This window comes from Littorina saxatilis, linkage group LG5 (assembly GCF_037325665.1).
Source record: "Littorina saxatilis isolate snail1 linkage group LG5, US_GU_Lsax_2.0, whole genome shotgun sequence".
Taxonomy (NCBI): Eukaryota; Metazoa; Mollusca; class Gastropoda; order Littorinimorpha; family Littorinidae; genus Littorina; species Littorina saxatilis.
The window spans coordinates 52174937-52197436 of record NC_090249.1 but is presented as its reverse complement, the minus strand read 5'-3'; the positions used below and the strand labels follow the sequence as shown (position 1 = coordinate 52197436).

Below are 22500 nucleotides of genomic sequence, written 5' to 3'. Positions count from 1 at the left end.
TTTTATTTAAATTGGATTGGACGGTTGCATGAAGCAGGTCGAGAAAACTGGAGTGCAATCCCAAAATGGCACATTCAACAATTAACAGATTTTAATCATTTGGCAAAAATTAATTGCACACAAAAGGAATTACAAGGAATCGAAAAAGTTCAAAATGATTTTTGGAAAGAGGTATTTTTGACATATCCTGATTATAAAAATAAAGTAGGTTTAGAGGAAGTTGACAGAAATGATGTTGGTAATCAACTGTTATTTAATAATAGACTGATTCAGTTTAAAGGTAAAGTGTTGGATTTTGTAAAATGGCGCCAGAAAGGTTTTAATGTTATAAATGATTTGTTGAATGTTGAAAGAAATCAGTTTCTGTTATGTGAAGATGTTCAGATCACTGTGCAGCAAAACCCTGCAATAACCTTTTTGAATACAACGCTGTGATGAATGCAATTCCAAAACAATGGAAAGATTGGATTGTAGACAACCCAGCACATATAGTTAATGTAGATATAATTGATGATGAATTGAATGTGTTTAAAAGCAAACCCAAGTTAATTAAGTTATATTTAAAGAAAAAACGGAATTATAGCATTGAAAAATCTCATGCAATCGATTTTTGGAAAAGAAAACTAGATTTTGTTTTTGTCGAACAGACGTGGTTGTTGCCACGACAGGTGACAAAAGAAGTGCGCCTGCGTGTGTTGCAATGGAAAATTTGTCACAATTTATATCCCACCAATATTTTATTACATAAAATGAAAGTAAGTCAAACAAAAAACTGTAACGAGTGCCCACATATTTTGGATGTCATGGAACACTTTTTCTATGAGTGCCCCCGAATTAGAAGGTTTTGGACTTATATTGAAAAAATGTTGAACAGTCTGACAGGTCGGGCTTTCTTATTGTCTATTACAGATGTATTATTCGGAATCGAAAAATGTCAGGAATCAGCGTTAATTAACCATGTTTTATTGATAGCAAAAATGTGCATTAGCAAAGTTAAGAAAACTAAATCGCATATTCCATTGGAAATTGTATTTCAACAAGAACTTGCGCTACGAAAGGTGTATCCCCATTGTCCTTAGTTAGATTGTTGTTGAATTAAAAAGTAATTTAATGGAAATATAACCTGTAATGCAAAAGAAAACAAAATTAAAATTTCATTGAGGAAAAAAAAAAAAAAAAAAAAAGACCAATGAAGAAGGATATGCTCACCGCCCAAAAAGAAAGAAAAAAAAAAGAAAAAAAAAGAAAAAAAAGACGAAAGAGGCAATAAAAGTTGGGTTGAAGCAACCTTGCATGCAACTGAGGTCAAAAAAAAAAAAAAAAAAAAAAAAAAAAAAACATACAGACAGACTGACAGAAAGACTGACAGACAAAAAAACAGAGAGAGAGAGAGAGAGAGAGAGAGGGACAGAGACAGATGTATACATGGCCGCGTTGTATTAGAAAACATATCATGCAGTTAAAGTTAAAAAATAATTCGTGAAATTGGTCAACATTGTCACTTTCGGTTGAAACTCTTCAACTTGTGTTCAAAATCACTTTTCCCAAGGTTTCAATCCCCAAACTTGATCATGCAAAGTGTACCGTTTTTTTTGCAGTCGACTCCAGAACTAATGTGTTTGCCAACCTTTTGCAAGACTTGACCTTCGCGGCTTGAAACGAAGACCATATGGCCTGAAATTTACCAGTCTTTGACCGGCCTTTGTTTGCTCGGTACAATAAATTCTACGCGGTTTATTACAGTCAAACACATTTCCAGGCACCTCAGTTTGCTTCGGGCTGTCTTTTAAAGTCGCCTCGATGAACCGAGAGTGTTTTTCTTTGCTGACGGATATACTGACTTGTTCACTTTGACAGGCTGTTTATAAGACTGGTTGAAATAAAATCGGAAAACAGATTTAACTCTTGTCAGATTTTAACGTGGTTAACCTGATTTTTCGTTAAAAGCTTTGGTGGTAGGGCTTACTGCGTAACAGTTATAGCGATAGATGTATGTAGAATGATACTCTCTTTCCTTGTCCGATTGGAAGATATATACCTATTCAGCTTTAGAATGATACACTCTTCAATTGTCATTGAAAGATATATACCTATTTATTGATGTATACCAGTGTATCCTGGTTTTAACAATGATGTTCATATCTGTATGTGTTTAATGCATTGCGGTAGATGTATGTAGAATGATACTCTCTTCGCCTGTCATAGGAAGATATATCCTGGTTTAAGCAATGATTTTCATGTCTGTATAAGTTCAATGTATAGACATACCTGCCGAACGGCAATTTATTTTATGTGACTGTCTACTGCTGCTATCGTTTCCTTGTGTTTTACACCCACCGATGTCGTTGTCTTGCTCTCGGAATTTATATGGCTTTGAATAGGAAATCATGTAAATCCAACAAACACACATGTCGATACCTTGCTAGTTCGTTCTCAGGTCCCGCATCTCCAAATCTGCATCTTTCATCCGTTCTAAATCTTTGTGCTAAAACAAAGCAAAAGCAACAACAACTGGTAGACTTCAATCGTTCCAAATTCCAGATTCAAAACAAGAATTGGTTCTTATTGGAACGTGTCTTTTTTGACAAAACAAAATATATGTATTCACAAACACGTCGACATAATGGTCTTTATAGATGGTTTAAACTGTTTTATTCATTTGTGCATTATTTACAAAAAACGCATATTGAGTAAACAACAACAAGCATAATGCTTATAGTGGTGTTTACAGTTAGAAAATTACATATAAATGGCGGCTATGGTACAGTTTAAATGAAGAGCAAGCAAACATCTTTATAGATGACAGACATATAGATATACTTATGAGACAAATAACAGAAAAAAGATTTGCACGTGACGCTGAACCTTGAAATCACCCTCTGATACTAAAAGAGAACTCCTACTAATGGCAAATAGCCGCAAATCATGTTATGCTTCATGGCGATTAATTCTTGTTGCTCTTCTTTATTTGTCTCATAATTAGTGGTATGTCTGTCCACTTCCAATACGAGATCGGCGTTTTTGTGAATGTTTTGTTTTGTCAAAAAATAAACGTTCCAATATCTAACATTATAAGATGTTTGATGGGTTGTTGACAGACCAGCTTTTTTGTCTGTCCGAGGGGGAGCATATCGTCTTTTGTTTCATATTTATTGACCAAGGCCGAAGGCCGCGGTCAATAAATATGAAACAAAAGTCGATATGCCCCCCCGAGGACCGACAAAAAAGCTGGTCTGTCAACAAACCATCAAACATCGTTTTTGTCATCATTTTGGTAGTGAGAAAACAAGTGCACAATCAACCCAGGGAGCCATGCTTTGAAACACGGGTACCGTGCGGATAACCACACGGGTCCCGGTTTGATAACCACTGGCAATCAAAGATGGCGTGTGAAAGCAACTTTCTGTGTTTTTGAGTTCATTAAATGAGTTGGGAAGAATATGTCAGGTTTGAGGATGCACATTTCTGTAGGTTCATCTCGATATTCCACCCCCTCGGCTTTCTGTTGTAAATATTAAGCTGAGCACGGTGATCAAATGTGGAAGCTACGTTTGGTCAAAGGTCACAGAAGATTTGCGTCGTGCAGCGAAGGAAAGAATCGCGATCTTGTTTCCGACTCGGTACCTCTTTGTTTTTCATTAGACCTGTCATTCTGCTTGCTCGACTTTGTTAGATGTTTGCATATCGTGTTGCTATTTTCTTTGCTTTTATTATTGTTTCTTACTTGTGCTTCGTTTATCGATACAACGTCTTGTGCACGGGTCAAAATGTGTGTGTCAGGTGTCGTTTTACTTGAATTTGATATCGAAACACAGATACACGCACTCCGTGACTTTGTAAGAAGACATAACATATCGGTAGGTTTTATTTGTTTGTGACGAATTTATTGAAGTAGTTTTGGTTTTTTGTTTACTTTTGCCAGTTTGCCAGTTGGTTTTTGGAACTTTGCAAAGCAGTGTCTTGTCGTCTGTTTAGGTCTGGGGAAACGCCAATGAAAAGAGCCGAAGAATCCTCGAGCGTTTCTATTGGGTTTGCTTTTGATTATCCATGTAATAGGGCTTCCTGCAACTATGGTAACCGGGGATTTATTCCCCGGGGAACATGAGATTTATTTCCCAGGTGCTTGTGAATGAAAACTCGTGAAAATGATGACATTTAATTTTAATTTGTTTTATTTATAAGGCTCCTCACCGTACCATCTGTACCGCGTGATAAAGGGCATACGTGCCATCATGCAGAATTCTCTTTCTGTCTCCTTACAAACAACGTTGCATCACCTTTCTCTTGTCTGAAGCTTTTGAACCTCCTGCCATCTCTCCCCCCAACACACACCCCCCCCCCACACACACACACACACACACCCTCATCCTTCAAAAGTATCCATTTCCTCCTTTCAAAAAGCTTTTTGTTCAACATTGACGCTACACGCCCATCGAAACTAAAACAAAAGCGTATACCTCCACCACTATCACCCCACACCCCACCCCTCCCCCCTCACCCCCTTGCCCCATCTTTGCACCATCTTTCTCCTGTCTTTTAAATGTGAAAGGCAGTTTGGATGAAGGTGAAGCGAAGAAGAAACGGGGCAGAAAATAGTTCAACGCCATGGCTACACGTGTTCCTCCCAAATGCCAGATGTCAAGAAGTTCAAGCCGGGATGACTCGCAGAGTGTATTCAATCTACACAACGGAGTTAAAAGGTCTGGGTGTAGTACATTTTCACTGCGAGATTTGCTCTCACTCTATCTATTTATCAGTCTCTGTCTCTGCCTCTCTCTGTATCTATCTCTGTCTCTGTCTCTCTGTCTCTCCGAGTGTCTCTCCCTCTGTCTATGCCTCTCTCTGTCTCTCGCTCTCTCTCCCTCTGTCTATGCCTCTCTCTATCTCTCTCTTTCTCTCTCTATTCCTCTATCTCTCACTCTGTCTGTCTCTCTCTGTCTCTCACTCTCTGTCTCTGTCTGTCTCTGTCTCTCTGTCTCTCTGTCTGTCTGTCTGTCTGTCTGTCTCTCTCTCTCTCTCTCTCTCTCTCTCTCTCTGTTTCTGGCTGGCTGTCTGTCTCTCTTTATCTCCCTCTATTGTCTTTCTTGTTTTCAACTGAAAAAAGTAAGGTGTTTCAATAGAGTTTCGTTTGCTTCTGAGGCGGTGCTGACAGAATGAAATTAAGAAAGCATGGGAGCGAGTGAGCGTATCAGGGAGCATAACTGACAGAGAGAAAAATATCAACAACAAAAACAGTTCATCTTTAACATTAAGCAATAAGTACGTTATATTTAAACAAAAAACTACACTGAAACAAAAATCGAAAAAATGCTGTTGTGAGAAGAATTTGTAACACAAAAAGACACAAAAGGACGAAGCTCAGGATTATTTGAAAACTAATTGACGTGGAAAACCCCCAACATTAACACTGCAGAAACAATGACTTTGCTGCTGCAAAGGGTAACTCAAGAGCGAAAAAGGGGGATTATTTGAAAACTAATGGACGTGGAAAAAACCCAACATTAACTGCAGAAACAATGACTTTGCTGCTGCAAAGGGTAACTCAAGAGTCAAACGGAGAGGGGGGGGGGGGGGGGGGGGGGTCATGAAAGCAATTCAAGGTGGTACAATCAGCCTTAAAATCGTAACAGAAGAAAATTAATAACAATCAGTTTTGAATTATGAAAAATGTCGGCATATACACATTTAACGTGGACATAATGTCGACTTTATTTCTAGCTAAGAATTAGAAGCAAAATTGAATCGACCCCGAATAGCCAAATAGGTTTAAAAGGCGGATATGAAAAAAACAACTCAGCAACAAACCAACCCAATTTTTTCCAGCTTAAAACATATGGTTCTGATTCAACCTAGCACACCTTACCATTATTAATTCCGAAGGTCCTGTTTTTGGTGTTCTCCACTGACATCAACGTTTTCTTCGCGATTTTTCCCCCCACGAGGGTAACTTACCGTGAACACGGATGCAATTGACTTGTATCATCTGCACTTGAATCGGACACAACTTCAAAAAGTCTTAGTTTAAACATCCTCCTTTTTCTAACGCCTTCGCCGCACAACCCAGGACTCGGTATACATTACAAGGTGTAATTTTTTCCAAAGAAGAATCAACTTTCACTCATCAACACAGACACATTGTACAAAAGTCCTTTTCTAACACTCTTAGTCCAACCTTGTACAAACAAGTCGCAGAGTGTGTATCTGCAAGCAAACGTTAAACTTTAGCATCGAGTAAAACATTACATTTATCAAAACGGACTCACTCTAAACAGTCCTGTTTCAAACACCCCCCCCCCCCCATTTTAACACCCGTCGCACAACCCTGTGCAACCAAATCGCAACATGTTATAACTGCCAGCAAACTTTAAACTTTAGCCTTGTGAATGACACATAACATGCATCAACTCAAAACGGACAATTTTAAAAGTGTCCTGTTTCAAATATCCCCCTTTATAATCTTCTTCGCACAACCCTGTGCAATCAAATCGCAACATGTTATAACTGCCAGCAAACTTTAAACTTTAGCCTGAAATGACACATAACATGCATCAACTCAAAACGGACAATTTTAAAAGTGTCCTGTTTCAAATATCCCCCTTTATAATCTTCTTCGCACAACCCTGTGCAATCAAATCGCAACATGTTATAACTGCCAGCAAACTTTAAACTTTAGCCTGAAATGACACATAACATGCATCAACTCAAAACGGACAATTTTAAAAGTGTCCTGTTTCAAATATCCCCCTTTATAATCTTCTTCGCACAACCCTGTGCAATCAAATCGCAACATGTTATAACTGCCAGCAAACTTTAAACTTTAGCCTGAAATGACACATAACATGCATCAACTCAAAACGGACAATTTTAAAAGTGTCCTGTTTCAAATATCCCCCTTTATAATCTTCTTCGCACAAGCCTGTGCAATCAAATCGCAACATGTTATAACTGCCAGCAAACTTTAAACTTTAGCCTGAAATGACACATAACATGCATCAACTCAAAACGGACAATTTTAAAAGTGTCCTGTTTCAAATATCCCCCTTTATAATCTTCTTCGCACAACCCTGTGCAATCAAATCGCAACATGTTATAACTGCCAGCAAACTTTAAACTTTAGCCTTATGAATGACACATCAAATGCATCAACTCAAAACGGACAATTTTAAAAGTGTCCTGTTTCAAATATCCCCCTTTATAATCTTCTTCGCACAAGCCTGTGCAATCAAATCGCAACATGTTATAACTGCCAGCAAACTTTAAACTTTAGCCTGAAATGACACATAACATGCATCAACTCAAAACGGACAATGTCAAAAAAAACGGGCGTGTTTCCATCAGCCTCCTTTCATTTCCCACCTCTAGCACAACCCAAATCCTCAGTACAGTCAACTCACAGACTGTGTATCTGCCAGCAAACTTTAAACTTTAGCCCACCAACAACAAGCGCGGCTTGCTATCAGACGAGATATATTTTCCTTCTCTGTACGATCCGGATGCGTTGGCCCATTTAAAACACAAGGGAGAGGGCATAACCTGGAAAGGGGAACTGGTAAAACAACATGGATAGGTACCAAAAGCCCCCAGAACAAAGAAATGTAGTGTTGTACCGCTCGATGGTCAAAGGGCTGGAATGGAATATATCTTACTTCTGGATCTCTGGGTTTTGGTCTTGGTCTTGGTCTTTGTCTAAGACTTTTTTCTTTTTCGTTTTTCTTAAAGTTTTCTGCAGGTACACTTACCCAGCATTCCGTACCTTTTTTTGCTGTTCCTGTTTGTCCTTCTCACTGGAGTCACTGCATGTCTGTCTGTCTGTCTGTCTGCCTCCGCCTGATTGTCCGTCTCTCTTAGTGGCTCGTTGTCCACTTTTGTTTTTACTATCCAAAGCTCCTGATGTCTGGTTCTGTTTTATATTATTGTCTCTTTTTAATTTTGTTTTACTTGTGAGTCTCGATAGAATCTGTCAGTATGTCTGTCTCTCACTCTCTCCATTTGTGATATTTGTTCTGTGGAGATGTCAAAAGGTGACCGGCTGTACAAAAAGACTTTGCAGAAGTAATGCGCCGATTATTTCGTTAAAGACTCTCTCTCTCTCTCTCTTTACCTCTCTCTCTCTCTCTCTCTCTCTCTTTCTCTCTCGCCTCTCCTCTCTCTCTCTGTCTATGTCTCTGTCTGTTTCTCTCTCTGTCTCTCTCTGTCTATCTGTCTCTCTCTCTGTCTGTCTCTCTCTCTCTGTCTATGTCTCTGTCTCTCTCTCTGTCTCTCTCTGTCTCTCTCTCTGTCTCTCTGTCTCTCTCTCTATCTATCTCTCTCCCTCTCTTTCTCTCTTCTCTCTTCCCATTGTCATCCTCACAACTTTAACCCCCCTCCCCCCTCGAACACGACCCACCCTCTTTCACCTCTGCAGAACTTCTTTTCTCCATTCACATGGAATTTGTGTTCCACCAAACGGATGCTATCTACCGACACACTTTCAAAAGGTCAGATCTCGAAAGGGCGAGAGAGGAGACTTGGAATTCGGGGCGAAACGGCAAGTGAGGCAAATTACATTTGATGACGTTGTTTCTGACGTGTAGGCCGCACGTGTGAATACATACGTACAGACTCGGACGTAGACAGATATTACGCCCCAGTTTTACTTTGAAAAACCATGCTAAGTGTAAAAGTTAAAATATATACAAATCTGGTCTAAGGTAACCAGAGGTATTATATAATTGACGTAAAGGCACTGTGAGTAATTAAACACAGACAGACCCCAACAGTGCGCTCTTTTAACTTGAAAACTTAACTTTTAACTCTTAATTATTAGGCCGTAAGAGTTAAACAATCTGGTTTAAGTTAACCAGAGGTACTCTATTGAAGTGAAGGCACTGTAAATAAATACCGACTTAATGCACCCAATTTTTACTTCAAAACGATATAAAGTTTAATTATTGACATTAAAAAGAATCGTCTTGTTTATAAGGAAATCAGAAAGATTCTAATTCTTTACAGGTGAATGCGCACAGACAGCTTGAGAGAAGGGCTATATATTTGAGATACAAGGTATAGTATGATAGATGCTGTTTCACATCTGTGTGATCTGCCTATACCTGCCTGCCTGTATACATGCCTGCTTGCTTGCCTGCCTATTAGCTCAGTTGGTAGAGCACTGGACTTGTGATCGGAAGGTCGCAGGATCGAATTCGGGCCGGGACGGACACGGGTCAACTTTATGTGCAGACCCAGAGACGGAAGCCATGTCCCACCCCCGTGTCATCACAATGGCACGTAAAAGACCTTGGTCATTCTGCCATAAGTGCAGGTGGCTGAATACACCTAAACACGCAGACACCTGGGTAGCGCGACTCCGTTGCTGCTAGCTTTCCACTGGGAGGAAGCGACCCGAATTTCCCAGCGATGGGACAATAAAGTAATGAAAATGAAATGAAAATGAAAAATATTTGCATACCTTTCTGTCTGACTGTCTGTTACGTATGTTTGTCTGTCTGCAATCTTGCAAGCCGGTCTATGTATCTGTCTATCCGCTGTGTGTCTTTTCCTGCGTATCTGTTTGTGTGTCTGATCTATGCTAATCTTTCTCTGTCTGTCTGCCAGCCTGCTTGTCTGTCTGTCTGTCTGTCTGTCTGTCTGTCTGTCTGTCCGTCTTCTGTCTTTCCCGCTCTTCTTTCATCGAATCTGTCCAAGAACATTATAAGATGTTTGGTGGCTTGTTGACAGACCAGCTTTTTTGTTGGTCCAAGGGGAGCGTAATCGTCTTTTGTTTCATCTTTATCGACCAAGGCCGAAGGCCGCGGTTGATAAATATGAGACAAAAGGCGATATGCTCCCCGAGGACCAACAACAAAATGCTGGACTGACGACAAGCCACCAAACATCGTTTTTGTAATCATTTTGGTTGTGCAACAAAATGCACAATAACCCACAGGAAGACGAATTTTTAGAATCCAACTCCGGGCCACAAAGCATCGTCACAGTAGCACGAGATAACACGTCAAACTTGTATGTGACGTCAAACGTAGCTTGTTGACGCTTTTCTTCCAGTCTGAAAATGTACAGAGCTGCGATCATACCTGTGAGTTCAGTAAGTGTTGAGCATATTTCTTTTCTTTTAAGTGTTTATGACTTTTCGTTGTGGATTTTGCGATTACAGAGATAAGTTGCAAATTGACCATGAGTCGCCGCGGTAATGATCAACATTAATTGGGTCTTTGAGAGTGAATGCTTACAATCGTTGTCCTCGGAAACACAAATCCAAAGCCGCGATGGTTCCACACATCAAACAATCAGCCTGATTGGCTTTTACTTTGACAATCCACGTTTCACCTGAAAGCTCAAACCCATTCACCACCTCGATTTATTGCATGGGGAACATGAGATTTATTTCCCAGGTGTTTGTGAATGAAAACTCGTGAAAATGATGACAAAAGTTATTGTTCTGTATACACATTTCTACAACAATATTATCATCTTGTAAATCATATTTCCTTTTGGTACCAATGCCTAGTTGGACCGCTCTTAATTCCAGTACAGGTGTATATCTCTTTTTGTTGTAAAATATCAAATTTGTTTCTAGATACAGGATTGTATATAAATGATTCCCCCGGTTTTGATCATCTTAAAAAGTCCAAGTCCAAGAACAGTTCGGTGTGACAAGATTTAATCTTGTGTTGATACAAAATAAAATTGAATGTGATGTGCCACCACAACACGTGCATACAGACAAAGACAAAATATTTGTAATTGTTATCCCAGTTTTGAAAGTTACCTTTTGTCAGAATACTCCCAAATACAGAACTGGGCAAGTTCTGTTTCAAACTTTGACTCTTGTAAAAAAGCATAATAAACAAATATCATCATATTCGTGCTTAATACAAAACACATTTTCACACACATATAATGACTAATTAAATAAAAAGAAAACACACCAGTAACCAGGTTAGGTACGTTTATATCTATAATCAATATTTCGGCACATATAATGACTTTCTAATATGTAAAGTATTTTACAATTTTCACCTGCGAAAAAACACACACAAAAAAACAATCTTCAATGTTAACAGTGATTAGCCATGCTCAGCGTTTTCGTACAAGTCCTTTCTTGCAGGCTGTTCTCACTTTACTTTGGACTCAGTGCGTGTACCAATTCCCATTGTTGAATTGTCATACCTACCTTTAGATTGGCCGCAAATTCAACATTCAAACCTACCCTTAATGGACCTTTCGTGCCGGTGTTACACGAGAAAATTACTCCCACGAGAATTTTACTCCGGAGTAAAAATTTCGTACGAAAATGTTACTCCATTAACGAAAAAAGCACTCCCCCATTACACGAGAAAATTACTCCCCACGACAGGTGAGTTCCGAGTAAACATTTCGTACACAAATGGTACTCCCCTGACGAATAAAAAACGAATAAATTACTTCACCCTAACACGAGCAATTTAGCTTCCCACGCCAGGTGTACGAAATTTATACTCCCTTGTCCCCTGTTAGTCTTGGTGGTGGAAGGGGTGGAGGGAGGGTAGCGCGACATTCGTTTGCGCGAGATCACATATTGGCATTATCCCTTCGCCCGCATCCCATTTTCGCGTACGCGATTTTTACTGGAAGTAAAAAAAAATGGGGAGTAAAAATTTCGTGAAGGGAGTGATTTTTTCGTGCCTTGAGGAGTTCTTTTCTCGTACGAAAAATTTACTCGGAGTAAGAATGCCGTACGAAATATTTACTCCGGAGTAAATTTTTCGTGGAGTAAACATTTCGTGTTACACCGGTCAATTCATTTCCTTCAGACTTGAAAAAAAAAGTATTTCGATATGCAAGCTGAGTCCTCACGCTTCACGGCACACATACCTACATTGTACGGGCGATTGGTCAAGGCAAGAAGAAAACGCATTCAACATTCACCAAAGGGCTGACCAGTCATGGCAGATTCAAGTTAAATTTCACACCCGCTTGGCGGTCAGCTTGAAAGCCGGACAAACGGGGGGAACCCGGGAGAGGTTATAGAAAGGGTCAAGCCAACTCTTGAATGGTTCGTTGAATTAACACTGCTTATTTAGCATTCCATTTGGGGGCCCGGTAGCTCAGTTGGTAGAGCACTGGACTTGTGATCGAAAAGTCGCAGGTTCGAATTCGGGCCGGGACGGACACGGGTCAACTTTATGTGCAGACCCAGAGACGGAAGCCATGTCCCACCCCCGTGTCATCACAATGGCACGTAAAAGACCTTGGTCATTCTGCCATAAGTGCAGGTGGCTGAATACACCTAAACACGCAGACACCTGGGTAGCGCGAATCCGTTGCCGCTAGCTTTCCACTGGGAGGAAGCGACCCGAATTTCCCAGCGATGGGACAATAAAGTAATAAAGTAAAAAGTAAGTAAAGTAAAGTAATTCGAACGTAAAACGCTACCCTCCCGTTAAAGAAACTTTTCCGCCCTTCTGATAATACACTTTACGACTGAGCGCCTTAGAAAACTTGTTCTGGTCACCCCACAGGGAGCTAAAAAGAGCAATCACAAGAATAAAATGGTAGGAAGCAGGGAGGGGTGATAGAGTAAAGACACTCAAAGAGATAGATAGATGGACAGACACATTGACGGACAGGAAGATAGAAAGACAGACAGACAGACAGGAAGATAGATAGATAGATAGATAGACAGACAGACGGACGGACAGACAGACATACAGGAAGATAGCTAGCTAGACAGACAGACAGACAGACAGACAGACAGACAGACAAGAAGATAGATAGACAGACAGACAGGTAGGTAGATATATCTATATCTATTATACATAGACAGATAGATAGATAGATATATATATAGATAGATAGATAGATAGATAGATAGATTGACTAATACACAGGCAGATACACAAATACATACAGATACATACATTGTTTGAGAAAGAGAGAGAGAGAGAGAGAGAGAGAGAGAGAGAGAGAGAGAGAGAGAGAGAGAGAGAGAGAGAGAGAGAGAGAGAGAGAGAGAGAGAGAGAGAGAACTTTGAACTTTATTTATTTATCGAGGGTAACAGAATAAGCAAAATATACATGCTTTTTTTCGTCCGGCCCTCGCCCATTGAGGGTAACTCGATTAATAACAAGAAGAAATAGAAGTTAAGTTAATTACAATACAATGTATATAATTAACATGTCAAACAATTAAAAAGACATTCAAAATGCATTATGAATATCAAGCAATGATGTAGTTTTATCACATAATTATTTACTTGTTTCCAAGAGAAACAACATTATACATTTCTTTGAAGGAAGTTTCACTGAATTGCATTTTAATTAAATCAGGAATGGAGTTCCACAATAAGGCGCCAGAATAAGAAAGACTTGATTTGTAAAGTTCAATTCTAGGTGTTGGGGTAATTAATTTGTTTAGTTTTATTGAATTATTCAGTTTGAAATTTGAGGCAATTAATGTAGAGAGAGAGAGAGAGAGAGAGAGAGAGAGTTTAAGAAAGAGAGAGAGAAAGAGAGAGAGAGAAAGAGAGAAACAGAGAGAGACATAGAGAGAGAGAGAGAGAGAGAGATAGAGAGAGAACATAGAGAAACAGAGAGAGACAGAGAGAGAGAGAGAGAGAGAGAGAGAGAGAGAGAGAGAGAGAGAAACAGAGAGAGACATAGAGAGAGAGAGTAGAGACACAGAGAGAGTGGACTAGAGACAGAAAAGCTGCGCTCAAGTTTATCCATTGGAATCTGTTAAAAGCCGTTTTCACGCCTCGCGTTGGTCAGTCAAGTAGCACTAAACAGTATAACATTTCATTTCACAGCTGGGTTAAAGTTTTGACCACTGTGCCTTTCAATTTGCACTGTAGGTTATGACCAATGTCCAAAGATACACATGTTTAGGCTTTTAGCCTTCGGTCCAGTTTCATCGGATTCTAGCATAACCGGTTTTGACCACTGTGAGACAGAGGGACAGTGGAAGGCCTGCCAAATCTGGGACCTTTTAGTACGAGTAAACAGGGCTTGTTTTAACTTGTTTAAATATGTTTTCTTTGCTTTACGAATTCAATTAATAAAGAAGTATGCTTGTTATAATGATGTGGTACTGCTTTCATTTTGTGTACGCCACTGTGAGGAATGACTTGAATATTTCAGAAACTGATTGGACGATAAAGTATAAAATAAAATAACATATAAAATGAAGAATCAAAAAAACAAGAAAGGTAGGTTGTTGGAACGTTTGTTATTGACAAAACAATACATTCACAAATATATCGACTCCACGGTCTTTAAAGTGCAGTTTAATTGCGGTCTTGATTCATTCGCTTGCGACTTTTTCCAACAAGCGACTGACACCTACCTTTCTTGTTTTTTGATTCTGAATTTTGAAACGTTGGCAGTCTCTTTGATTTTGGATTTATTTTATTATACAAAATGACATTGAACGCATTTTGTTCTAGTTGAGACTCCCAGTTGACAAAATTCGATCCGTACAAATGTTTGTCGCTCACACTGCAGTTCAACAGACAGACGTGGGACCTCTACTTACCCTGAAGAGTTTGCAGGTGTTAGGCTTGTTCTAGCCTTCTAATTTATCATTTGACAAAATAATGTAAAAATAATCAAACAGAAAGAAGACTGAAAGAAAAGACTAAAGAAAGCACGAAGAATAACACAGAGAAAGACAAAATGGTGAGAATGAAAAGACTAAAGAAAGCACGAAGAATAACACAGAGAAAGACAAAATGGTGAGAATGAAAAGACTAAAGAAAGCACGAAGAATAACACAGAGAAAGACAAAATGGTGAGAAAGAAAAGACTAAAGAAAGCACGAAGAATGACACAGAGAAAGACAAAATGGTGAGAATGAAAAGACTAAAGAAAGCACGAAGAATGACACAGAGAAAGACAAAATGGTGAGAATGAAAAGACTAAAGAAAAGACTAAAGAAAGCACGAAGAATAACACAGAGAAAGACAAAATGGTGAGAATGAAAAGACTAAAGAAAGCACGAAGAATAACACAGAGAAAGACAAAATGGTGAGAAAGAAAAGACTAAAGAAAGCACGAAGAATAACACGGAGAAAGACAAAATGGTGAGAAAGAAAAGACTAAAGAAAGCACGAAGAATAACACAGAGAAAGACAAAATGGTGAGAAAGAAAAGACTAAAGAAAGCACGAAGAATAACACGGAGAAAGACAAAATGGTGAGAATGAAAAGACTAAAGAAAGCACTAAGAATAACACAGAGAAAGACAAAATGGTGATAATGAAAAGACTAAAGAAAGCACGAAGAATAATAGAGAGAAAGTCAAAATGGTGAGAAAGAAAAGACTAAAGAAAGCACGAAGAATATCACAGAGAAAGACAAAATGGTGAGAATGAAAAGACTAAAGAAAGCACGAAGAATAATAGAGAGAAAGTCAAAATGGTGAGAAAGAAAAGACTAAAGAAAGCACGAAGAATAACACAGAGAAAGACAAAATGGTGAGAAAGAAAAGACTAAAGAAAGCACGAAGAATAACACGGAGAAAGACAAAATGGTGAGAATGAAAAGACTAAAGAAAGCACTAAGAATAACACAGAGAAAGACAAAATGGTGAGAATGAAAAGACTAAAGAAAGCACGAAGAATAATAGAGAGAAAGTCAAAATGGTGAGAAAGAAAAGACTAAAGAAAGCACGAAGAATAACACAGAGAAAGACAAAATGGTGAGAATGAAAAGACTAAAGAAAGCACGAAGACTAACACAGAGAAAGACAAAATGGTGAGAAAGAAAAGACTAAAGAAAGCACGAAGAATGACACAGAGAAAGACAAAATGGTGAGAATGAAAAGACTAAAGAAAGCACGAAGACTAACACAGAGAAAGACAAAATGGTGAGAATGAAAAGACTAAAGAAAGCACGAAGACTAACACAGAGAAAGACAAAATGGTGAGAATGAAAAGACTAAAGAAAGCACGAAGACTAACACAGAGAAAGACAAAATGGTGAGAAAGAAAAGACTAAAGAAAGCACGAAGAATAATAGAGAGAAAGTCAAAATGGTGAGAAAGAAAAGACTAAAGAAAGCACGAAGAATAACACAGAGAAAGACAAAATGGTGAGAATGAAAAGACTAAAGAAAGCACGAAGAATAATAGAGAGAAAGTCAAAATGGTGAGAAAGAAAAGACTAAAGAAAGCACGAAGAATAACACAGAGAAAGACAAAATGGTGAGAATGAAAAGACTAAAGAAAGCACGAAGAATAATAGAGAGAAAGTCAAAATGGTGAGAAAGAAAAGACTAAAGAAAGCACGAAGAATATCACAGAGAAAGACAAAATGGTGAGAAAGAAAAGACTAAAGAAAGCACGAAGAATATCACAGAGAAAGACAAAATGGTGAGAATGAAAAGACTAAAGAAAGCACGAAGAATAACACAGAGAAAGACAAAATGGTGAGAATGAAAAGACTAAAGAAAGCACGAAGAATAACACAGAGAAAGACAAAATGGTGAGAAAGAAAAGACTAAAGAAAGCACGAAGAATAACACGGAGAAAGACAAAATGGTGAGAAAGAAAAGACTAAAGAAAGCACGAAGAATAACACAGAGAAAGACAAAATGGTGAGAATGAAAAGACTAAAGAAAGCACGAAGAATATCACAGAGAAAGACAAAATGGTGAGAATGAAAAGACTAAAGAAAGCACGAAGAATAAGACAGAGAAAGACAAAATGGTGAGAAAGAAAAGACTAAAGAAAGCACGAAGAATATCACAGAGAAAGACAAAATGGTGAGAAAGAAAAGACTAAAGAAAGCACGAAGAATAACACAGAGAAAGACAAAATGGTGAGAAAGAAAAGACTAAAGAAAGCACGAAGAATAACACGGAGAAAGACAAAATGGTGAGAAAGAAAAGACTAAAGAAAGCACGAAGAATAACACAGAGAAAGACAAAATGGTGAGAAAGAAAAGACTAAAGAAAGCACGAAGAATAACACGGAGAAAGACAAAATGGTGAGAATGAAAAGACTAAAGAAAGCACGAAGAATAACACAGAGAAAGACAAAATGGTGATAATGAAAAGACTAAAGAAAGCACGAAGAATAACACGGAGAAAGACAAAATGGTGAGAATGAAAAGACTAAAGAAAGCACGAAGAATATCACAGAGAAAGACAAAATGGTGAGAATGAAAAGAAGAAACAGGATCATGAGGAATGAAGAAGAACAGAAGGAGAGGTATGCAGAAAGAACAACAACAAAGACAGAACGGTAGGAAGAGGAAGAGGAGGAGACGGAGGAGGAAGAAGAAGAGATAGATAAGAAAGCAGAGGAGGAGGGAGAGAATGAAGAAGAGGAGCAGAGTGAACAAACAAGATGAGAGAAAGGAGGAGGGAGGTGAAGGGAAAGGGAGGAAGAAAGAGGATGAGAGAGAGAGAGATAAGGAGAGGGACAGAGAGGGACAGAGAGGAGAAAGAGAAGAAGCAGGAGGAAGAGGAGACAGTAGAGGAAGATAAGAAAAGGAAGAGGAAGAATAGGCGAAAGGAAAGAAGAAGAATGAGGACGTATGGAGAGAAGAGGAGGAGAAAGTGGAGGAGGACAAGGGAGAGGATGATGATGAGGAGGAGGATGAGGATGATGATGAGGAGGATGAGGAGGACAAGGGAGAGAATGAGGAGGAGGAGGAGGTGGAGAGGAGGAGGAGGAGGACAAGGGAGAGAATGAGGAGGAGGAGGAGGTGGAGAGGAGGAGGAGGAGGACAAGGGAGAGAATGAGGAGGAGGAGGAGGTGGAGAGGAGGAGGAGGAGGACAAGGGAGAGAATGAGGAGGAGGAGGAGGTGGAGAGGAGGAGGAGGAGAAGGGAGAGAATGAGGAGGAGGAGGAGGATGAGGAGGAGGAGGAGGAGGACAAGGGAGAGAATGAGGAGGAGGAGGAGGAGGAGGAGGAGGAGGAGGACAAGGGAGAGAATGAGAGGAGGAGGTGGACGAGGAGGAGGAGGAGGACAAGGGAGAGAATGAGGAGGAGGAGGAGGAGGATGAGGAGGAGGAGGAGGAGGACAAGGGAGAGAATGAGGAGGAGGAGGAGGAGGAGGAGGAGGAGGAGGAGGACAGTCTAAAAGACAGACAAATAAAATAAAAAAAGCAAGAAGAGGAAAGAAGAAGTAGAGCGTGTGACAGCAAAAGATCAAACGAGGGGAGAAGGGAACCAAACAAAAACAAACACTCAAAACGGCTGAGCAGTCTTAAACACGCAGAAGATCGGACGATTTCGAAGCAGGAGTCTTTTATAGAGCGCCCGTAAACGTGTCCGCAGCCAAATTAAAAGCTGCGCTGATTTCAGTTTACGAGGCAAGCACGGGACAGGTTCACATCTTTAATTCTTAAGCACGGCCCGCTCATTCCCATTCTTTGTCATTAAAAATTAAGAGAAGAGGGTTGGAAAAAGAAGCGGGGGTGGAGGAGAATGGGGGGGGGGGGGAGAGAGAGAGAGAGAGAGAGACACGAGACAGAGAGAGAGAGACAGAGAGAGACAGAGAGACAGAGAGAGAGACAGACAGAGAGAGAGAGAGAGACAGAGAGAGACAGACAGACTGACGGACAGACAGACAGACAGACAGACAGACAGACATGCAGGCAGGCAGGCAGACAGACAGACAGACTGACAGACAGACAGACAGACAGACATGCAGGCAGACAGACAGACAAACAGACAGACATGCAGGCAGACAGACAGACAAGAAGAAGGGCACACAGATCGAGATCAAGATTGAAGAATTTCAGAGGGGAAAAGTTTAATTGAAAAGTGTATTTTAGACGAGGAGATAATTGGAGAGAAGAACAAGTCGCGTAAGGCGAAATTACTACATTTAGTCAAGCTGTGGAACTCACAGAATGAAAGTGAACGTAGTCCGCCGCTAGTGCAAAAGGCAGTGAAAGTGACGAGCCTGTTTGGCGCTGTAGCGGTTGCGCTGTGCTTCATAGCACGCTTTACTGTACCTCTCTTCGTTTTAACTTTCTGAGCGTGTTTTTAATCCAAACATATCATATCTATATGTTTTTGGAATCAGGAACCGACAAGGAATAAGATGAAATAGTTTTTAAAACGATTTCGGAAATTTAATTTTAATAATAATTTTTATATTTTTAATTTTCAGAGCTTGTTTTTAATCCAAATATAACATATCTATATGTTTTTGGAATCAGAAAATGATGAAGAATAAGATGAACGTAAATTTGGATCGTTTTATAATTTTCTTATTTTTTTTACAATTTTCAGATTTTTAATGACCAAAGTCATTAATTAATTTTTAAGCCACCATGCTCAAATGCAATACCGAAGTCCGGCCTTCGTCGAAGATTGCTTGGCCAAAATTTCAATCAATTTGATTGAAAAATGAGGGTGTGACAGTGCCGCCTCAACTTTTACAAAAAGCCGGATATGACGTCATCAAAGACATTTATCGAAAAAAAGAAAACGTCCGGGGATATCATTCCCAGGAACTCTCATGTCAACTTTTATAAAGATCGGTCCAGCAGTTTAGTCTGAATCGCTCTACACACACACACACACACGCACACACACACACACACACACACACACACACACATACACACACACACACACACACACACACACACACACACACACACACCACGACCCTCGTCTCGATTCCCCCTCTATGTTAAAACATTTAGTCAAAACTTGACTAAATGTAAAACACACTATCGTAGAAAGGAGACAAGAAGTTAGGGATGCGAGACAGAGAGACAGAGAGACAGGGACAGAGAGACAGGGACAGAGAGACAGGGACAGAGAGACAGGGACAGAGAGACAGGGACAGAGAGACAGGGACAGAGAGACAGGGACAGAGAGACAGGGACAGAGAGACAGGGACAGAGAGACAAAGAGACAGACACAAAACGACAGAGACAAAGAGACAGAGACAAAGAGACGGAGACAAAGACGGCAACACAGTCAAAGAGTCGTAGACAAAGAGACAGAGAGACAGGGACAGAGAGACAGGGACAGAGAGACATGGACAGAGAGACAGGGACAGAGAGACAGGGACAGAGAGACAGGGACAGAGACAAAGAGACGGAGACAAAGACGGCAACACAGTCAAAGAGTCGTAGACAAAGAGACAGAGACAAAGAGACACACAAAACAGAATATAAAATAAAATGATATTCTAACTTGAACACTTATTGTCCTACACCCACGTTTTCATAGTCTGTGTTAATACATTGCTGCATGAACAACAAGGTGTAAGAGAAAGCACAAACCCAATGTTTTCATTACAATTTCACGAGAATAATTGATGGAATCAATGAAGCAATTTACACAAATATTTTTTGGGCTCTGTAGGATTGTCAACGAATGGGATGTGAATTTTTAACGTTTTGCTACTCTTCAATAGGAACTAGATAGTCAATAAAGAAATAATGAATGCAATTACAGAGCTTTACGATTCTTGGCGCAATTACCATTCACTATTTTTCCAGCATTTACTGGCAAATTAGTATCGCATGTTTCTGATAATTAAGTTATCGAATCATTTTCCTGGGATCTTGTTCATTTTTGAAATAGATTATGTTTAATCATTAAGTGCACGAATGACTGTTATTTTGTTTGAGTACCCCCACTATTTTCTTCTTTTATTTAAAAATACTATGTCGTTATACGGGTTTTGTGTTCATTATCTCTCTAAAAATAGTTGTTTTTTTATAGCTTTTTTCAGGCCCTATTTTCTTTACTCTGTGTCAGTTTTAACGAATCTTCATCACATCATGATTTCGTTACAGGTAATGCTTTCTAAATCGAACATATTTGTTTTAATTGTCGACATTACTGTTTTAGGTTCGTAAAAGTTAGAGAGAGAGAGAGAGAGAGAGAGAGAGAGAGAGAGAGAGAGAGAGAGAGAGAGAGAGAGAGAGAGGGAGAGATGGAGAGGGAGAGAGATAGATAGAGAGAGATAGATAGATAGAGAGAGAGAGAGAAAGATAGGGAGAGAGAGAGATAGAGGGATAGAAAGAGAGGGAGAGAGAGAGAGAGAGAGAGAGAGAGAGAGAGAGAGAGAGAGAGAGACCACGCACGCACGCACGCACGCACACACAAACAAACACACACACCGACACACCGACACACACACACACACACACACATACACACACACACGCGCGCACACACACACACACACACACACACACACAGATGAATATACACGCTATCCAGGCAAGCAAGCTCAAAGAAATGGCATGCCAACGAAGACGAAAGCAATAAAAAATAGTAGTGTCCCTATGGTTTCTCATTTTATTATTGAATCATGTTTAATTGAATAAAACCTTGTTTAAACCAAAAGGAAGTACGCAAAAAAAGCAAGCAGACTAGCAGGCAAGCAAGCACGCAAGAAAAACAGCAAGCTAATAACTAATGCAAGCAAGCGAGAAACCCTTATGTTTTCCCGGCCGGGTACGGTGGAAGATAATATATTGTCGATTTATGCTTTTTTCTTTAATGCTGTCTACTTTTTGGAAAACAAATATGTATGATGTGTGGGCGTTTGGGTGTGGTACGACAAACTGTACGATCGTTCTACATGCCAGGAAATAGGAAATTATACATATCAATCGTTTCTTAACTCAAATACAACGTCCCAAAACAAGAAACGATTGGAAAGCTGCAGTCAATTCATTCTTCCATTGTGTTTTGTGACACGATCTGACAAAGTGAGGTGTATGTCTCATCTTGTTTTTGAAACGGACTCTTGTTGTCATATCTATCTTTGATTTTTGTTTTATTTAATGAAAATTGCTGTATTTTGAATTAAAGTCGACCTTTTTCTTGTACGCTTTACTCTAGTACAAACGTTATGCTGTATTTAATAATGACATTATAAACCATTGCTGTTAATTGTTCCTCTACATCCTGGTATAATATGGTTGATATATTATGGTTGATATAATATGGTTGATATAATATGGTTGATATAATATGGTTGATATAATGTGGTTGATATAATAAGGTTGATACTACTCCATAGAATATTGTAACACAGATTGCTGTTTTTCTGCCAGAAGCAAAACAAGTTAAGAAAGAATGAAAGACAGAAAGGAAGAACGAAAGAAAAAAAAAGAAAAAAGAAAGAGAGAAAGAAAGAAAGACAGAAACAAAGACAGAAAGAAAGAAAGAAAGAAAGAAAGAAAGAAAGAAAGAGAGTAAAGCAAGAAAGAAAAAACGAAAGAAACCACCCACAAAAAACAAAAATTCACACTCTAAAACTCTCTCGCCATTTGACTCACTTTCTCTTCCCACAAAAGAAAACCCGAAAACCAACCGATCCTCACACACACACACACACTTTTATTTTCTCTTTTAATGGCGGAATCGCCAGAATGAAAGCAACACGTGCCTGGAAATTAGCGGCACTGTCTCAGAGCGTCCATAAAGGTATTATGCCACCTCTTCACGAAATCTGACAAAGCACAATTTTCAAATTGGTAAAATGTTAGTTTTTCCCCCTCAAAATCAATGGCAATGTTGACGTGGAGACAAGAA

At 39.4% G+C, this 22500-nt stretch overlaps 1 protein-coding gene across 1 annotated transcript in view; it reads left to right on the top strand.

Annotated features, from left to right (window-relative positions):
* Window positions 1-17155: 17155 nt before the first annotated feature.
* LOC138967792 (putative uncharacterized protein DDB_G0271982) overlaps window positions 17156-22500 on the top strand; it is a 5427-nt gene continuing 82 nt past the window's right edge. Inside the window, exons 1-4 of the mRNA XM_070340449.1 lie at window positions 17156-17184; window positions 17519-17627; window positions 21305-21336; window positions 22001-22500. The exon at window positions 22001-22500 is cut by the window's right edge and continues 82 nt beyond it. Coding sequence (XP_070196550.1) covers window positions 17156-17184; window positions 17519-17627; window positions 21305-21336; window positions 22001-22421 — 591 coding nt within the window. The 3' untranslated portion in view covers window positions 22422-22500. The remainder of the gene's footprint in view (window positions 17185-17518; window positions 17628-21304; window positions 21337-22000) is intronic.